The sequence below is a fragment of the Ictalurus furcatus genome, chromosome 18 (assembly GCF_023375685.1).
Source record: "Ictalurus furcatus strain D&B chromosome 18, Billie_1.0, whole genome shotgun sequence".
NCBI lineage: Eukaryota > Metazoa > Chordata > Actinopteri > Siluriformes > Ictaluridae > Ictalurus > Ictalurus furcatus.
The window spans coordinates 14,659,255-14,678,924 of NC_071272.1; the positions used below are offsets into that span (position 1 = coordinate 14,659,255).

Consider the following 19,670-nt stretch of genomic DNA (forward strand, 5'->3'; position numbering starts at 1 on the left):
ATGACAGGCGGGTGAATTTAATAAATTTTGCTAATCTTAACCCTAACCCTAACCATATTTGTTGTGGGCGTTACTTGTACATTTATTAATTTAGCAGACGCTTTTATCCAAAGCGACTTACAAATGAGAAAATACAAGCAAAGCGATATATCAAGCAGAGAACAATACAAGTAGTGCTACCACACAAGATCCATTAATTGAGTTCCAGAAGAAGCAAAGTGTGCAGAGTAGAGGTGTAAGTACCAGAGTAATTTTTTTATTTTTTATTTATTTTTTTTAAATGTATGGGTTGGTTAGGTGTTCAGGGAAGAGGTGGATCTTTAGCTGTTTTTTGAAGTTGGTGAGAGATTCTGCGGTCCGGATTGAGGTTGGAAGTTCATTCCACCACTGAGGAACAGTTAGTTTGAATGTTCTTGAAAGGCACCTTGAGCCACACTGAGTAGGTACTACTAAGCGTCAGTCGTTGATTTAGCGCAGATTGCATGAGGGAATGTAAGCCTTCAGGAGAGGGTTGAGGTAGGGGGGGTGCTGTTCCAGACAAGGTCTTGTAGGTGAGCATCAAGGCCTTGAATTTGATGCGGGTGTCTACAGGAAGCCAGTGGAGGGAGATGAAGAGGGGTGTGATATGTGTTCTCTTGGGCTGGTTGAAGACGAGGTGTGCTGCTGCATTCTGAATCATTTGAAGGGGTTTGATGGAGCTGGCCGGGAGGCCCGAGAATAGTGAGTTGCAGTAGTCCAGTTTTGAGATAACAAGAGCCTGGACTAGTATTTGTGTAGCCTGTTCGGTGAGGTAGAGTCTGATATGCTGCATATGTAAAAGCATCCTTGAAGATAGTTTATCTGTTCTTCATTACAACTGAAACAGCATAATGGATTAGTGGTTTAATAGTGGCCATGCTTTGTAAGGGGCGTGGTTCGTAATCCTGACGGATCCATCCATCCATTTTCTATACTGCTTATCCTACTGGGTCGCTGGGAACCTGGAGCCTATCCCAGGGAGCATGGGGCACAAGGCAGGGTACACCCTGGATGGGGTAATCCTGACAGATATGTTATGTTGTGGGCATAACTTGTAATAGTGGGCGTGGTTTGTAGTCCTGACGGATGTTTTATGTATTTGTTGTGGGCATAACTTGTAATAGTGGGTGTATCTTGTAAGGGGCGTGGTTTGTAATATTGACGGATGTTTTATGTATTTGTTGTGGGCATAACTTGTAATAGTAGGCGTACCTTGTAACGGGCGTGGTTTGTACTCTAGCAGGATGCAGAATATTACAGTTGCGCAAAATTGATACTTTTGGGGTCCCTCCCCATTTAGTTTGTTTTGTTTTCACAGTGTACATAGTAGAGGCACATAGGTCTGAAAATGTCATCATAAAACTTGTTCATTCATTGGTCAGAAGTATATAGTGAATGAAACAAACCTTTATCAAGTGCACACAGAAATCGCAAAAATCACACAAGCACAACAAAACATGGCGCCTGTGCTCAGTGTATTTTACTAGATAATTATATTTATTTTCTCTTTTTTGTTTGTTGGTCCAAATATCCAGAACCCATGGCATTTCTGTAGTGTTACAGCTCTATCTGTTGTCTCATTTTAACAGCACACATTTACAAAAATTCCAGTTATCCAAAACACACAGCAGGTTTGGTTCACTTCCTGTGGTTGGGTCAATTCAGGGACTAATTGCTTTCTCATTGCTCTAGCTTTTGCACAGAACAGGACAGAGACCACCTCGCCTACATGCTCTTGATTATTTTGCTCAGTACCTGAGTGCGATTGCTGTGTTCTCACCTGCCTAAACAAACTGCACAGAGAGGGAAGGAAAACTCAGCGTTTTATTCAAATGGACTGAATGCTGCATATGTAAAAGCATCCTTGAAGATAGTTCATCTGTTCTTCATTGCAACCGAAACGGCTTAATGGATTAGTGGTTTAATTGATAAGATTATATAAATGTATTTTCTCTGTTCTCTGGATTTGTTGTCTGTTGGGGTTTGGCCTATTCCTACATTACAATTAATTTAATTAATTTAAAGCGGAATAGATGTTGCTCTGTAAATGTAACTGTGGTAGCCATTATGAATGGGTTTTTTCCCAATTAAATTAACTGTTTGTTTGTTTGTTTGTCTGCCAGATTTAAAGCATGAGATGAGATCTAAGCAACCATTTTTAAGAGGGACGTTGAAATATTGCAGGTAGTATAGGTTATAGACTACATTATTTATTAGAAAGAACAACCACTATTTAAAAGAAATCAGCATAGATAACTGTTCATATTTGGGTGTATAATGTGCTATTAAAAAGCTATATATTGCTTTATGCAAATCTAATTGCAGTGTTAGTTGTGGACTGAACTACAGCTAAAGCTCACAAGTTTACATTTATGGCATTTCTACAGACATCCTTATCCATCTCATATAACTGAGCAATTGAGGGTTAAGGGCCTTCTTAATGTTGCAACCACTGATCTAGTGAAAAACAGCTCAGCACTGTCAGAAGTGGGATTTGAACCCACACCTCCAGGGAAGACCGCTTGGCCATCCTGACTGCTGTAGCAGGGCTTCATTACACCACAGGGTCCAACCTGTGTAACCCCTGTCTTGCACATTTTACTGTTCCAAACACACCTGATTAAAATAATATATCAGCCTTGCCTGAGTTGAAGTGGGTGTGTTAGAGTAGGGAAGATACTAAAATAAGCAGGACAGTGGGTACTCCAGGACCAGGGTTGGGCATCTGTGACACCTCCTGCTGGACTAACTGTAAAGCTACACTTCTGTAGTTGGTTTTATTGATAACATTAACTCAGGGTTAGTATGGTATTTACAAGAAGAATCCAACCCCAAACATGATCTAATTAGAGTAAGAATGATACCAATAGATTAATTATCATAATTATAAAGGAAAGTCCACCAAAAATGTAAAAAATTATTCAATCAGATGTGGTACTGGGAGTGGGTGATTGAGAAATCTCTATAAATTTTCTGATGTCTGGGCCCCTTTCCAAGGATGAAACTGTCCATGAGCTGTTCATGTTCAGTGACGTCTATAGTCTTGAGTTCACCTCTCAGAACTTGAGAGTTAAAATATATAGTATACAATATTATAACCCCCCACCCCCAGAATTTTGTAGTGTACTAACCTGAAACTGAAACGGGATTAATTGGAATTATATGTCAAGCTATAAGCTTGTATAGCTATACAATATATAGCTAAGTATAAGCTACACAAAACAGCCCATAATATTGAAAAGCTTGAGAAAATCCGTATATCAAATATATAAATAAATATTGCATTCCCTGGAGTGGGTTGGCCATCAAAAATCTGTGATTGAATTAGGAGGACATCAGTCAGACATGCAACTAAGAGGCCAAGGGTACCGCTCAACATAATGGTACCACCCCCATGCTTCATCATGGGAATGTTCTCAGAGTGATGAGCAGTGTTATGTTTCCATCAAATGTAGTGATTTGTGCCACAGCCCAAAAGTTTTGGTCTCATCATACCAGAGAAGCTTTTCCCACAGTCTTCAACATGGCTTTTGGCAAACCGTAAATAAGAATTCATATAGACTGCCACTCTTTTGTAAAAAGTTACGTTTGGCTGCTTCTGCAGCTAATTCCCTCTTTACAAATTTACAAAATTTTGGTGGATGCCCAGCTCTTGACAGAGTAACTGGTGTGTCACATTCATTCCATTTTAATATAATGGATTTAATGGTGCTCTGAAGGATACATATTTTACACACACACACACACACACACACACACATATATATATATATCTATCTATCTATATATATATATATATATATATATATATATATATATATATATATATATATATATATATATATATATATATATGTGTGTGTGTGTGTGTGTGTGTGTGCGTGTGTGTGTATACATACACACACACACACACACATATATATATATATATATATATATATATATATATATATATATATATATATATAAAATTGCTACCCAAATCTTTATTCCAAGCTTGTTTTGATAGTTCCATTGTACCATGCTATATTGTAAATATACACCTACTGTACATTTAGTAATGTATATCAGTCCCTGATATAAAACTATAGAAACCATCAAAGAAATTCAAATGGTTTACACTACAAATACCACTGCAAACCATCAGCTGTTAACCATTAAAATCATTACCAAATGGTTTCCATTACATAGTAAGACGTATTAAGGACGTAAGTCCTTAATGGTATCCACTAGACATAACCTGCCACCAGTAGAAGGCAACAAATTACCCGTAGAGACCCTCAGGGACTATTACAGGTTGCATTAACACCAAAACAATTTCCATTATACCCATTAAACCCGTTACAAATTCTATGAGGGTTTCTGTTGTTTTGTTTTGTTTTGTTTTGTTTTGTTTTGTTTTTTCAGCAGCGAGTGCAAACAATTAGGAAAGGTTATATATTTTGAGTTGTGGACTGGTAAAACCGTGTACACCTTTATTTTGAAAATGTTGTCGTCACAAATGTTTTGACCTGTAATTTGACAGGATTATTCTTTCCAGCGTGTCCATTCCACGCGTTATGTGGTTCACAGTGATTTCAGTGTGTCCTCTAGGTGGCAGTATACAAGACCGTATGCTCTGTAAACTAACAGAAGAATAAGAATCAGCATCAGGATAGTTGCTGGTGTTAAGAGTCCTCGGTTTAACGCAAAGCTTCTGACTCTCAGTTGCGTTTAACGCGGGGGAAAAGCGGTATTTAAACGTCGGGGATTGTTCACATGTCCATCTTAGTGATTGTGTAGGAAATATCTCAGAGCTTGGAAAGATGTCTGCAGACAAAAAACCAGAAACAAATTCTCAGGTAACATCTTTCGCGTTTATTTTTAATCCACATCTCGGTCAGATTTATTAAGGAATCAAAGTAGATTGAACTTGTTTATTAATGGCGAATACATGAATGATCGGTGTGTGTATATGTTCAGAGTGTGTGTGTGTGTGTGTGTGTGTGTGAGTGTGAGTGTGTGTGTGAGAGAGAGAGAGAGAGAGTGAGTGAGTGAGAGGAAGGAGATAAAAGAACTAATGGATGAGACTAATGGAGATAAAAGAATTAGGTTTCCTATGTAAGGGATTAAACTATGGCTGGGCGATATGACAAAAATATCATATCACGATACATAAGGACATTTCTGCAAACAGTAGTAAAATAAGCGAAATATCGTTAAACTGAATTTGTGGAATAATTTATTGTGGGACTAAATTTAAGATACAGGAAAACACAAGGGTAACAGAGTATGTAGTTTATTGAGAATCACTAACATACATATAATATTCCGGGGAGGGAACAGGACTTGAATCATTTGTAGGTGAAAGGCCATATGGTGTGTTTGTAGCAAAGCAACTATCATCATCAGAGGAAAGAGTAAACGGGCCCTCCACAGAAGTTATGGGAAAAAGTTGAGCTTCAGTTGGAGTGGAAGCATGAACATAGGTCACTGATGGAATCATACGATAAGCGGGAGGATGCGGAAACCCTGTGGGTACAGGTGAAGAGCAGAGATGTTCCAGCAGAGCTGTAACATCGACGGCCAAATAAGCCAGTTGATGACGTATATATTCACCCGGGCCTGTGAGATTGAGCAGCCAAGAGAGAGAAAGACCAGCTGCAGGTGGCCGTTGATCAGCTGGACAGAGATCAGAGAGAAAGGACAAAAATGAGATAAAACAGTAGTGGTAACACTTAAAATATATCCACATAAATACATGTACAAGCATATGCAAAGACTGTAGGAAACAGGTATCTATACATGACATGGAAAAAGCATAAAGTTGAAAAACACACACTCATACGATGTTTTGAGAAACACACACATATACTCACAGAATGTCTAAGAAGCACCAAAAACATATAAACAAACTTAGAATTAGAGAAGAAATATGTGTAACATTAAGCAATAATAAAAATATATCTCACCCATTATGAGGAAGTGCTCCAAATTGTTCAGGACAACGGGGCGATGAGATGCGCTCAGCTCGGAAGTGGGAATGGCAGTAAGGGTCCGCAACACTTGTGGGTGGCTGTGGCTCAGGTGGTAGAGTAGGTTGTCCACTAATCGTAGGGTTGATGGTTCAGATTCCCGGCCCACATGACTCCACATGCCGAAGTGTCCTTGTGCACTGAACCCCAACTTGCTCAGCTCTGCTACCATTGGTGTGTGTGTGTGTGTGTGTGTTTGTGTGTGTGAGAGAATGGGTGAATGAGAACCAGTGTAAAGCGCTTTGTAGAACCGCTGAGGTTAAAAAAGTGATATATAAGTGCAGACCATTTATCATTTCCAGTCTTTTTGTATTTGTTCGTACGTTTGGCATCAGTGTCCTTAAGTTTCCTGTTAAAGTTCATCACAACCTTGCGACAGCTTCTCGATCAGCCATGAGAATGATTTCAATACGTTCTTCTTTTGTCAAAGGCATTCTTAAAAGCTATGTGGAATACATACACCACCACACACACATATGTGTGTGTGTGTGTGTATATATATATATATATATATATATATATATATATATATATATATATATATATATAAAATATAATATATATATATATATAAAATATAATATAATATAATGTGTGTATGTAAAAATATGAACTAAGTATGAAGAATATTGGAAGACATTTTGCTAAAAAGTTTTAAGATTGTATTGAGATTTGTGGGACACCCTGTATAGAAATGCTAACATATTAGAACAAGAGCGTTCAAAAATAAACTTCAGTCACCATCAGCGCTGCTGTTCTAGGAAGTGAATCAACACCTTCTGACTAATCAGATGCAGAATTGAACATTGTTGCTCATTTTTAAAAAAAAGTACTAATCAGTACTAATAGCAGCAAGTTCATGCATTCTCGGGGCTTTTTGAGTGATGCAGCTGATGTGTGCAGATGTAAAAGATTATCAGTGCCTTTGTAACTGAACCTTAACAGGCGGCCACCTAATCACCAAAGCCAGGAGGCAGGGTGGAGACCCGCAACACACACACACACACACACACACACACACACACACACACACACACACACACATAGCCCCACCCTGATAATGTCACCCTGTAACTTTCTACATCACATTCTACACTTCTTGTCTGAACAATCGTCCAAATTATATCACTACTCATTATATTAGACCATGGCAGAAGGGTCATTTAAATACATCTTGGTAAGAGGAGCCAGTCAGAAATGCCCTTTGACCTCTAATTTCTGTTTAAATTCCATTCTGGTGTTTGTCTGCGTAGATTTCACAGGATGGAGACGGCAAAGCCAGCAGGGTCATCCGCATCGGGACGAGGAAAAGCCAGGTAAGTGAGCAGAATGTAACACTTCCATCCATCCATCCAGATTGTGTAATAGTCAGAGCATGGAGCTTTGTGTCATACATTTGAACATGCACTGGAGCCATTCAAATCTGTATCATAAATAAAGCATGAAAGCAACAAGATCTTTGTTATAGTCCCTGCATTGTTTAATGCATTACACTCACTGGCCACTTATTAGAAAAGCCTGTATTGTACAACTGCACATTCATGCGATTATCCAATCAGCCATTCATGTAGCTGTGGTGCAGTAAATAAAAGCATGTAGATACAGGTCCAGAGGTTCACATCAAACATGGGTGTTGGTGCTAGACAGGCTGGTTGGAGTATTTCAGAACCTGCTGTTCTCCTGCGATTTTCACTTGAGTTTTCATGAAATGGTGAGGAAAAACAATGTGAGGCTGGATATACCTTGAGATGAGAAAAGTCAGAGAAGAATGGCCAGACTGTTTCAAGCTGACAGGAAGGCTTACAGAAATGGAAATAACCACTGTTTAAAAACACGGTGAGCAGAAAAGCATCTCAGAACTCGTAGCACGTCAAACCTTGAAGCGGATCGGCTACAACGGTATCAGGTTCCACGTCTGTCAGCCAAGAACCGAGGCATCAGTGGGCAAAGGCTCACCAACTTGCACCACTGAAACATAAATAACTGACTGGATAATTGAGCAGGTGTTCTTATTAAAGTGGCCGGTGAGTGTATATACTTATGTATCTGAGTACTTTAACTCTTTTTTTATTCTTTTTACCATCCATTTTGTATCTTGAGGAAGGAATTCATGGAATTGTTCTTAATGATGCTGTGATGATGCCTAACCTATACATGAACAATGCAATCTAATCTCATCACTGTGTATTTGTGCATTTAAGCTTGCTCGCATTCAGACAGACAGCGTGGCAGAGAAGCTTAAAGACTTGCACCCTGACGTGCACTTTGAAATAGGTAAGAGCTCTTTGTACAACATGTGAAACAGCAACATAGTGCCTACTTAGCTCTGACCTGATAACGAGATCATTTGAAAATCATTGTGAGTTTATCGTGTATGTGTGTGTATATATGTATATATAATGTTATAACATATATATGTTATATCAATCCTGAATCTGAATTAAGTGTTCACTGCTGAGTTTAGTGTCTCCATCTCAAGAACGATGCAATCAGCTATGTTTCAAACTTATGCTGTTACAGTGGCCATGTCAACATTAGGTGACAAAATACTTGACACGGCTCTGTCAAAGGTAAGCCTTTTTGTTTTGAAGATTTCTTCTAGACTTTTCCAGAAGTGTCTGATACATGAGCTGCAAGATTTCGAAATGCCTCTCCCTGCATGTAATAAAACCAACAAAAACAACGAATTGCATGCCATCATGTTCTCTCTGTTTGTCTTTCACTCGCTTCCCATTCTCAGTGTGAATAAATGTTCTAAAACCCTGGGGAGGTTTGGAAGATGAGTAAAAGCTGGTGTTCGATTCAACAGGCAAAAACGGTTTCAATTTCAAAGAATTAATCAATGACAATTAATAAATGGAGAGGGCAGCTCTGATGCAATACTGTCACAATTATTACATAATCATCCAATTGTAGTTATTCGAGCTGACCGTGATTTAATTATTAGATTCCATAGCATGTAGTATCAACACAATGTAGTATCAAAACACGATTATGTTATCATCACTGTCATACCACAGCACAGTTCAGTTCTTGAATATGATTGGTCTGAAGGTGTCAATTAAAAGAATAAGAGTACGAGAGTAATTCCAGCTGGAAGGCAGATCACAGATTTATATTAATATGCTCATTCTGATGTTATCGTTTCTATGATAACAACCTAGTAATAAACAGATTACCGTTACATTTATATTGCGCTTTTCTAGACACTCACAGCGCTTTACAAAGTGGGGGGGTGGGGGATTTGCGGTGTGTATTGTCAACCACCACTAGTGTGTAGCATCCACCTGGATGATGTGATGGCAGCCATAATGCGCCAGAACGCCCACCACACATCAGCAGTTCAGAGATGGAGATTATTAGGGGGCCATGATATTGAAGGGAAAGTGGGGAATTTCGCCAGGACACTGGGGTATACAGTGTCTTCTCTTTGATGCAAAAGTGTCCTGGGATTTTTAATGACCACAGAGAGTCAGGACCTCGGTTTAACGTCTCATCTCAAAGACGGTGCTGTTTAATAACCACGCTCTTATTTAACGAAGGAAGAACGTAGAATCATTGATATGGTGACGCTTTCTGTAAAAAAACAATTACTATGTCTCGTTGATCTGCCGAGAAATAAAACAAAAATTGCCAGATGACTGTGGTATAATAGGAATAAAACACATTGTGACATGCTGTTATTGGAAAATAATTGAATAACTTCTGGGTGATGACAGTCATACTACGCTTCACATTGGCCGGCATCACACCATCCTATCATTGATTATTTTCCTATAACTGCACACCCTGTTGTGTTTTATTCCTTTACCCTGACATGTAATCAAGTAATGCTTAGTGGAGTGATTGGGCTGCTTGAGCTAGAACTTGCTATAAATAACAATATTTAGTACATTAGTACAGAATCCTGCATTATTTATTAACATAGTACAGTATTATCCAGTATATAGGTTTATATATTTATTTATTGTTTTAGTTTGTCTTGTAAAAGCAAGGCCTTTGCCTATTCCCTCCTGTGATTGCTTAAGCAAAGCGCAACTATGAGTGTGCGGCTCACCGAGTTCTGGTGTTTGGCCCCCGAAAATGCTGCTTGCAGCTTTAATTCTTCTTCTTCTGGCTAGGTTGTCTATGACAGTCAATAGAATCGTCTGATAAAAAGTGGTGAAATTTGGCACACTGACTGGGGAGGGTCTGAAGAATATTGTGACCAAATTTTGGCCAAGTGCTGCCAACGCTGTAGTGCTACCCTCAGGTCAAATTTGCGACTAATTTGGAAGCATTATTTTTTAACTGTGTGTCCAAAATTTAAAAGCCAGACATCCCTTGATTCCCTAGGTCAAAACACACTCTGACATCAATTTCTGCCTAATTAGACTTCAGAAAGGCAGAAATTTAATTTCATTATTTTCAGTGTTAATAAACAGCTGTATATATGCATTATTACACTGTATACATTGTATTCACTGTATTGTTGTATAACAAAAGTGACATTAATTCAATAGAAAAGATGCATTATGTTTGTGACGAGTAACAGCCAGCTGAAATGTCATGTGATCATTACAGACATGCTCTAGTCTGGATTTTCTTGAGCCACTCAAAGCTACATGTCACCATGTTAGAATGGCAGAACTGCAAGTGTAATATGTTTGCCATTTGTTTTGTGTTGTTTTCCCTGGCATATAATCTCACAGCATTTATTTTCTCTGTCAAAGATTGGGGAAAAGAGTCTCTTCACAAAGGAGTTAGAGAATGCTTTGGAAAGAAAAGAGTAAGTACACCTTTGATGATCTTGACATCCGCCGAGTGTTATGTTCAGTAGCCATGTACAGCACCAGGTGTTTGATGTGTATTGAGACGCACTGGGGTTTTTTTTGTGTGTGTGTCAGTATGAAAGATGCCGTTGATCTTTATGTCTTCACAGGGTTGACCTGGTCGTCCACTCTTTGAAAGACTTGCCCACGAGTCTTCCTGTGGGTTTTACTATAGGAGCCGTCCTTAAGTAAGTAGAACAAAAGTATGTTCTCTGTACTGAGAAAACACAAGGGCTGGCTTTAAAGTCTTTTAGATGTTCCTCGGCCTATGGTTCCTTTCATGATGCAAAGTTTGTTTGAGCAGAACTAGATGGTCAAACAGCTGACAGTAGGTTTTGTTCATTTATATAATCTATAGTAGAATTGGCCAGGTCCAGTCCAGTTGCTTTAACACTACTAAAAAAAATGGTCATTTAGAGGTGAATATGTATTTGTGTAGAGGTCTGGGAAAACCCACCAGATGCTGCTGTGGCTAAATTCAAAAAATTTGACCAAAATGATGTAGAAATGTTTTTATTTAGGCTACTTTTTAACCTGCCTTGGAGTCCACTCATAAATCTCACTTTGGCAAAGAGCCACTTTACCAAATTCAGCAGTAAAAGCAGTCAGACTGCCTGAAGATGATTAAAATCTTTGTTGCTAAGAGTGCTTTTTTCATGATTTGATCAAGTTTTTAGAGAACAGCATGCCATAGCAAAATGAACATTGCACATACCTGATGATGCCAACCTATTTAACGAACATATTTATTTCCTCCAAAGGCGAGAAAACCCCTCTGATGCAGTAGTTTTGCACCCCAAAAGTGTTGCAAAATGTCTTGATTCACTGCCAAACAAGAGGTATGACGGGTCTTCTATTACACCAACAGTGTCCTGTAGTGGTTCTTTACATTTACATTTCATTTATTCATTTAGCAGATGCTTTTTTCCAAAGCAACTTACAAATTAGGAAATACAAATGCTGCTTTATCATCTGTTCTGTGTTTTAAGTTATCTGTTTTTTGAATTGGTTGTTTTGATTTGTTTCATGTGGAACTATGTCTTGAATGTTCCTTATTTAGTATTATAGGCACGAGTTCCCTTCGCCGGGCTGCGCAGCTAAAGAAACGGTTTCCTCACCTGGAATTTAAGGACATTGTATCTTTCTAATGCTTTATTTCCACTCTGCTGATTTCTTGCTTAAATATATCAAATCAGAATGTCAAGTCCACCTTTATTGTTAGAGCACATTTAAAAACAACAGAAGTTGTCCCAAAGTGCTTTACAGATCGATCGAACAGATAAACAATGATGGTACATACATAAACACAGATGGTACAAACAATACATACACATGTATACAAATAATAATAATAATAATAATAATCATTTTAAAAAATAAATAAATAATAATTAACAAATAGATACCTTTAAATACAGCATCAAGTATTTACCTATGTCAACCTATTAATGGACCTATTCAAAAGCTAAAGAATAAAACACATTTTCAAAGAGGAAAAGGCACCACAGCACAAAGGCACGATCACCTCTAGTTCTATAATGACAGTGAAGAACTCTCAAAAGAAGTTGATCAGAAGACCTGAGCGCTAAGTTTTAATAAAGCAGAAAATTTAAATTAAACCTGAATTTCATGGAAAGGCAACGTAGAGACGCTAATACAGAGGGAATGTGATTCCTCTTTCCTGACCCTGTTAAAAGCGTAGCTGCCACATTTTGAACCACCTGTAGGTGGGATAACGCAGTTTGCAAGAGACCAATGTACTGTACAATGAGTTGCATTAGTCTAACCATGATCACAATTTCCAGGTCTTTACTAGATCAGATCTCAGATCAGAAAAGCTACCCTTGACAGCAGTACTGATTTGCTTGTTGAAAAGTAATGATGATTAAAATCACTCCAAGACTCCTGACATGATCTTGTACATTCAATGACTGAGGACCTAACTTGGCAACCAGGCCAGGTAAAGAGGAAATGGAGGAACCTAATATCAGAACTTTTGGTTTTGCTTTCATTTAATTGTTTTGTTTTTTTGTTTTTTTTTTAAAAAAAAGTTAAATATCTTCGAAGCAATTTAGAACATTATCAGATGAACATTTCCTTAGCAAGGTGTCATAGAGAGGTAATCTCAACACTCGCCTGAAGAAGCTGGACGAGAGCAGTGACTTTGCTGCTATTATTCTGGCTGCAGCTGGACTGAAGAGGATGGGCTGGGAAAGAAGAATCAGCCAGGTATCTCTGTGTTTCTGTCTTCAGAAAGCTCAAAGTTCCCCTCTTATTAGTGCACCCTTACAATCATTTAATGTTAGGTTTATTATGCTTGTTTAATTAAACCAAACTGGTTGAATTACTTCCTATGGTGGGACCCAAATGTAAAAACATCTAAAAAGCTGTCTGAAATTGTGTATTTTGCATTCTTTCAGAGCAAGTAGTAAAATCTTGATGGGGAAATTGAATAAATCATGCATATTTAATCCCCTGTTGACGTACACTTACTGGCCACATTCTACTTCAATTAGAATTTTTCTGAAATGATTGACATCTAAGAACACAAAACATTTAGAGTGAACATTTTGGGTTGGTTTTTTTGGCAGTTGTTTTTGATATGGTTGTGATATTGTGTGCGATTCTGTGTTGTCATTTCCACTTAGTGTTCAATTTGAGATGTACAAAATACCTGGTACTTGATATTCAATTACACAGTTTATAGACTAAGCATATAGTGCATGATGTGTGACTTGAGTCAGAGGCTATGTTGTTTTCTCAGCTCTAATAGTCAGAAGGACAAACTGTTTAGATGGATTATTTATTATGATTATCCTTTTGTTTTATTTTATTTGTTCAGTTTTATTAGACATGCCGCTTTTAAGGACATCCATCAAAATCTATCTTTTTTTATTAGCACTTGGAGATGACTGATACTGTCTGAGTGTGTGGAATAAGGATGTGGTTGTGTTCTAATGTTGTAACACTTTAACTGTGCTGTAGTAATGCACCTCTTTAGTTATTCAGTGGCTTCTCTCACTTGCCTGATTTATTTATGTGCTTTTGCACCTTTGACTCACCTACTATTGGTTTGTAAATAAGAACTGCTACTGTAAGCATAAAGAATTTCCTCTGCTGGTCCTGGACTCTTATTCACAATATGCTTGTGCTGAACAACCTTTCGATACACTTGGTGCTGTTTGACTTTGCAGTGTAGTTCGTGAAGCGTAACGGTTTATAATCCCACTATCCGGTGAATCCAGCAAACACAGAGTGTTTCCCTAACGTTAGCATTTGGTTGTTTTTTGGGAACCATTTAATAACATTCTGGGAATTTTGGTTAACAAATTCAGCTCAGTTCCCTAACCCTTGGTGGAACATTAAAACACGATGATCTCTTATGATTATATGACAACTTAAGGTGTGTTCACACATGCATCGATTTTTAGCATGGCAAGTCACCAGTTGCTGTACTATGAAGTCACCAGTAGGTGTTCCTACTACTGGTTTCCATAGTAACATTTATCGGTGGGTGGTGCAATAGCATTCCACGTTAAGCAACAAACCAGTTTTCTTGCTGCTAAAATTTGTCGCTGTATGTGTGAACGTACCTTTTTTGTAACTGCAACCTAACCTTCTGGAAATGTTCTCAAAATATTCTTTGATGGTCTCATAACAGGACCATATGTATGTATGTATGTATGTGTCTATCTATCTATCTATCTATCTATCACATTTACATAGAAATTACAATAGATAGTAACAGGGTTCTATAGGGATAGGAGAATATTCTCCGAACCATTCTGGGTTACTGAAAGGTTCCTGAGTGGTTTAAATACTTTAAAGGTTAGCAAAATCAAGCATTAGTCAAGTGAACATTCTCTGAACCACAACAAATTGCTAACATTGTATATAAACAAAATGGGAACTAAAGAAGATCTGTTGTTCTCAGAATGTTTCAGGAACCACAACCAACTGTTCCCTGAACGTTCAGTATTGTTGGCTAGAAAGAGGATGCATTTCCTTATGAGTCAAGGTTTCTTCCTCATGTCTCAAGGAGTTTTTTCTGGATTTCTGTAAAGCGATTTTGAAAAGTAAATTATGCAATTTAAATTGAATTCAATGTTTATATCAGTATTCTTACTTGTGTGTTTTCCATGCTGTTCCAGATCCTTGGTCCTGATGATTGCATGTATGCAGTTGGACAGGTGGGTCTCCTTGATGCTTGTTTTCTAGTGAGCTTGTTGATTTGGCTCTGTGCAGTCCGTTATAGTAGAGTATCGTGTGTGTGTGTGTGTGTGTGTGCGCGTGCTGTGGTGTGTCTCAGGGAGCTCTGGCTGTGGAGGTGAGAGCTTGTGATGAGGACATCCTGGAGATGGTGTCGGTGCTGCATGATCAGGACACAGTGCTGCGCTGTATCGCTGAGAGAGCTTTCCTCAAACGCCTGGCAAGTATTCTGCTGTAACCTGGAGCGCTCTGGATTCTCTCACTCATTCACACACTCATTCACACACTTCTCTCTTCTTAAGCTCATTTCTCCTTAAGCTCTTTTATGGTTGTAATGTGTTGCTTCATTTAAGGAAGGAGGATGCAGTGTTCCAGTTGCTGTTTACACTGAAGTGAAGGATTCTCAGGTAGAAGACCACACCACACACACACACGCACACACACACACACACATACTATTCCTCATACAGTACTCCCCCCCAACCCCATCTATCTTTTGTATCCTTTATATTATATTGTTATAGTTTTCTTTTTCCTACTTCAGTGCTAGTAAATTCTTGGAGCTTCTCAATCAGCTCCCTAGGTCGTGAATCAGTATATCGTGTACACGAGTTCAGGCACTGGTATGGACCCTGGTTCCCTACACATTGGGACACTGATAACTCAATTTCTGGTGACATGATTACGTACTTGCGTTGTAAAACTTCACCACTGGCAAACGTAAGATATTTATGTTTTATTTGTCAAATAAATTTGTTCGCTTAATCACATGTTTGTCATGGTATTTCAAGAAGGATCGTAGACTCGCTAGTAAATTATTTATTTATTTATTTAAATTATTAAATACTTAAAAGACGTTTGACGCAAACAAACTAAAAAATGACTAACATAAGTAATCATAGGGCGCACGGTGGCTTAGTGGTCAGCACGTTCATCTCACACCTCCAGGGTCGGGGGTTCGATTCCCTCCGTGGCCGTGTGTGTGCGGAGTTTGCATGTTCTCCCCCTGCTGCGGGGGTTTCCTCTGGGTACTCCGGTTTCCTCCCCCAGTCCAAAGACATGCATGGTAGGCTGATTGGCATGTCCAAAGTGTCCGTAGTGTATGAATGGGTGTGTGAATGTCTGTGTATGTGAGTGTGCGCTGCGATGGATTGGCACCCTGTCCAGGGTGTACCCCGCCTTGTGCCCGATGCTCCCTGGAATAGGCTCCAGGTTTCCCCGTGACCCTGAAGAGGATAAGCGGTATAGAAGATGGATGGATGGATAAGTAATCATTTCAGTGCTTCAATATCAAGCTACTTAAATTTGTAGAAAAAGTTGGCTGAGAGTTCGTCCGCCATTTTCCTTCGAGCTGAGAGGCTTCAGAAAATATGATGTTGTTTCCAGTAAGGGAACACCGTGAGCATCGATGCTGCCTGGCTTTTGAGGTGCATTTTGGGATTTTTTTCAGGGAGCAAACGATCCAGTGGATCCAACTGGAATGATTTTGTGATAGTCAGTGCCCTGACTACTGAACTTAGGAGCTGATTGAGATGCACCCTCTCTTTTATTTAAATACTCTAAATCCGTAAACAGCATTTCACTGCACATCGCAGTGTATGTGTGTGTGTGAGAGAGAGACCAAAGAATCTGAATTTGTCTTAACTTCCTTTTGAAATTAAAGTGGCTCTTCCGTTGAAATAATTATTAATGCTATGTCAACACATAAATCAACACCTAACCCTAACCTTAGTTTTGCCCCCACCAAGATTTACATAAAAACATCTCTGTAAACCCGTCCTGAATAATTACCAATGAGATTCGTTGCAATAGTTCATGCAGGAACGCAGCCTAAATAGCCACAGGAAGTATTTTTCCTGATCTTGTGTTTGTGTTGATATTTTTCAGTTGTATCTGACAGGAGCAGTGTACAGTTTAGATGGCTCAGACAGCCTGAAGGAGACCATGCAGACCAGCATTGAGTCTGAGGATCAGGTTAGTATTAGTCCAAATATTAGTTTTCCCACATTATCATTATTTCACACTATAGATAGAAAATGTTACATTGCATTATACAGAGTAAATTACATTTTTAAGTGCTATGTACTAATACTGATTTTTTTAAAAAAACAGAATTGCAGGACAGCTAATCTAGTGATCAAGCATGTGATTGAACTCCATTAAAACAGCATTTGCATAATGAGCAGAGTTTTTCAAATGAAATCACTCCCCATTTTTATGTTCGGACATCACTGCCTGGTTTAGGAGCAGGAGAAGGTTGATGAGGGAGTGCAACGTGTGGGAGTCACAGCGCTGAAGGTGTCGGGAGCGGCTCAGGACGCAGCTGAGAAGCTCGGCGTGGACCTCGCCAATCTGCTGCTTAGCAAAGGAGCCAAAGAGATTCTGATTGTAGCCAGACAGCTTAATGATTCGCGGTAGATTTGTTTGTTGTTTTCATTCCATCATCCAGCAGCCGACTGTGAATGCCGTGTCAAACGTGAATACATGCATTCTTTATTATATCTTTACAGTGGAATGCTGTCATAGGAAAATAATCAACGATGGCGTGGTGTGAAGCAGAATTACTGTTAACACCCTGAAGTTGACTATTTTCCAATAACATCATGTCCGAAGTGTTTTATTCCTCTTATATAACAGCAATTTGCCAAAGCTGACAATTTTCTATTTATTAAAGAATGACACTTTTATAGTTTATAATTTATGGTTATGGAACGTCACTTCTGGTATATCAGTTATAAACAGATGTTCCCTAACCATACTCTCAGTGAAGGTAATAATAGTTTAAAAAAATAAAAATAAAAATTTTAAAAAGCAATTTGTCAAGTTGCCAAGAAACCACAATGTCCTCCCTCCTTTCCTGTTTCGGGAAAACTTACAGCTTTAAGTTTTACCGCTCTGGCTGTTACAAAGAGCACTAACACTAAAGAGACTCCTTCCATAAATGCTAAATAAACATCTTAGCGAAAAGTTCATCAAATCACCAACTACACCTGCAATTTTTTAATCAGTTTATGTGGTGTACCAGTTCCGGTACAGGTTGTTACTATAGAAACAATAATGTATTTGAATGAGCACGTTCATATAAACCTGTGCTTTGAATTACAGCACTATTGTCAGAGCTGCTGGAATATAAAATTAATCAACACTGTCTGACCAATCAGATTTGAGATTTCAGAAGTGCTGTGCTGTGGAGGGGCACGGTGATTTGCACGTTTGCTTCGCACCTTCAGAGTTCGGGGTTTGAATCTGACCTCCGCCCTGCGTGTGCATGTTCTCTCCGTGCTTCGGCGGTTTCCTCCGCGTACTCCGGTTTCCGCCCCCAGTCCAAAGACATGCGTTATAGGCTGATTGGTGTTTCCAAATTGACTCTCCGTAAAGCTGCTTTGTTTAAGTGATAATCATTTTATACATGATGGCGCACTATGATTTCAATGTATCTGATGACCTTAAGACAGATTGCTTTTATTTTACCTCCAAACACCTTATTTCTTATTTATTTCATTTTTCTTAATTTTGAATGAGCTTATTTTTCAGTAGACCTTTTACGTAATACTATCAGAAGTTGAAATTTGGTTTAGAAAATATTTTCTAATTGAAGCCGTTGTGCAAATGAAACTTGAATTACTATGGAAACGTGGTGTGTGTTTTTCCCCAATATATTTTCCTTCACATATGAAACTCTCTGAGATGTTACTTCCAGTTTGTGAATGTATTATTACTGATTAGTGCTTATGTGATCATGCTTCACATAATTTCATCCAAATATGATTAGAACTATACAAATATGATATGATCAATCTAATCTACTTGTTATTGTTTAATTACTTTTAAATGTTTATTATTTTTGGTTAATTGTCAAGTTGTTAATTTAACTTTATTTGACTTATTGTGTTTATTGCTACATTTACCTTCCAGTGTAGTATCCCCTCCCCCCCCCCCCCACACACACACAAAATAAAACCATACTGATGTTTCAGTCTGATAAAGAACAATACATAGAACAACATGATATACAGTGTAACATATAATACCTTGTCTCAGAAACCTTGTTTCTTGAAAATCTTACAATTTGTGTGCATAATCTTCTGATTACTATTATATTTTTTTGAGCTCATATCCATGCCATTACTGCTTAAGCAGCTGTGGATTTGTGTTACAGAACATATACATTAAATCACTGTCTTATATTAGTCTGAAAATGTATACACCGTTAAAATAATCCTGTAGTTTTCCACATTCAGTTACATCCAGTAATTGCTGGATTGAACTGAAACCCCCCAGCCTGTTCAGGCATACTGACCTAATAGTCACAAACTTAATCAGACAAAATAAAAAGTAGGAAAGTTTGGAATGAAAAACATTGAACTAGTGACCTTATGTGCTGACATAAAATAACTGATTATGGCACAATTGAATATAAGTTTATGTAAGCACATTCAGGTTTATCTGTGTTGACTAGTGTTTTACAAACCGATCCTCTGGGACTTCACATTTTTGCTCCTAATACATCTTCGGAAGGAAAAAAAAGTTGATTTATTAAATGTAAACTGGAACACTCATGCATTTTATCTATCATGAAATAAAACTACTGAATTTAAAATGCTTCATAAAGTGAATA

General features: G+C 38.3%; 1 protein-coding gene across 1 annotated transcript; it reads left to right on the top strand.

The window, feature by feature from the left end:
- The first annotated feature begins 4,407 nt into the window (after window positions 1-4,407).
- On the top strand, window positions 4,408-19,028 carry LOC128622305 (porphobilinogen deaminase-like). Its single transcript, XM_053648700.1, has 14 exons — window positions 4,408-4,859; window positions 7,286-7,348; window positions 8,234-8,306; window positions 8,553-8,602; window positions 10,745-10,800; window positions 10,954-11,031; window positions 11,605-11,682; window positions 11,904-11,979; window positions 12,959-13,072; window positions 14,995-15,033; window positions 15,153-15,276; window positions 15,410-15,459; window positions 16,940-17,026; window positions 17,297-19,028. Exons 1-14 carry the CDS (start codon window positions 4,824-4,826, stop codon window positions 17,468-17,470), a joined length of 1,098 nt encoding a protein of 365 aa, XP_053504675.1. The 5' UTR covers window positions 4,408-4,823; the 3' UTR covers window positions 17,471-19,028.
- Window positions 19,029-19,670: the final 642 nt, after the last annotated feature.

What these genes read in the sequence shown, in the direction of transcription:
- LOC128622305 (XM_053648700.1), top strand. Translation starts at nt 4,824, where the DNA reads ATGTCTGCAGACAAAAAACCAGAAACAAATTCTCAG. An exon ending in AATGCTTTGGAAAGAAAAGA is followed by an intron (nt 10,801 to 10,953) that starts GTAAGTACACCT and finishes ATGTCTTCACAG; the next exon opens with GGTTGACCTGGTCGTCCACT. An exon ending in ACTATAGGAGCCGTCCTTAA is followed by an intron (nt 11,032 to 11,604) that starts GTAAGTAGAACA and finishes TTTCCTCCAAAG; the next exon opens with GCGAGAAAACCCCTCTGATG.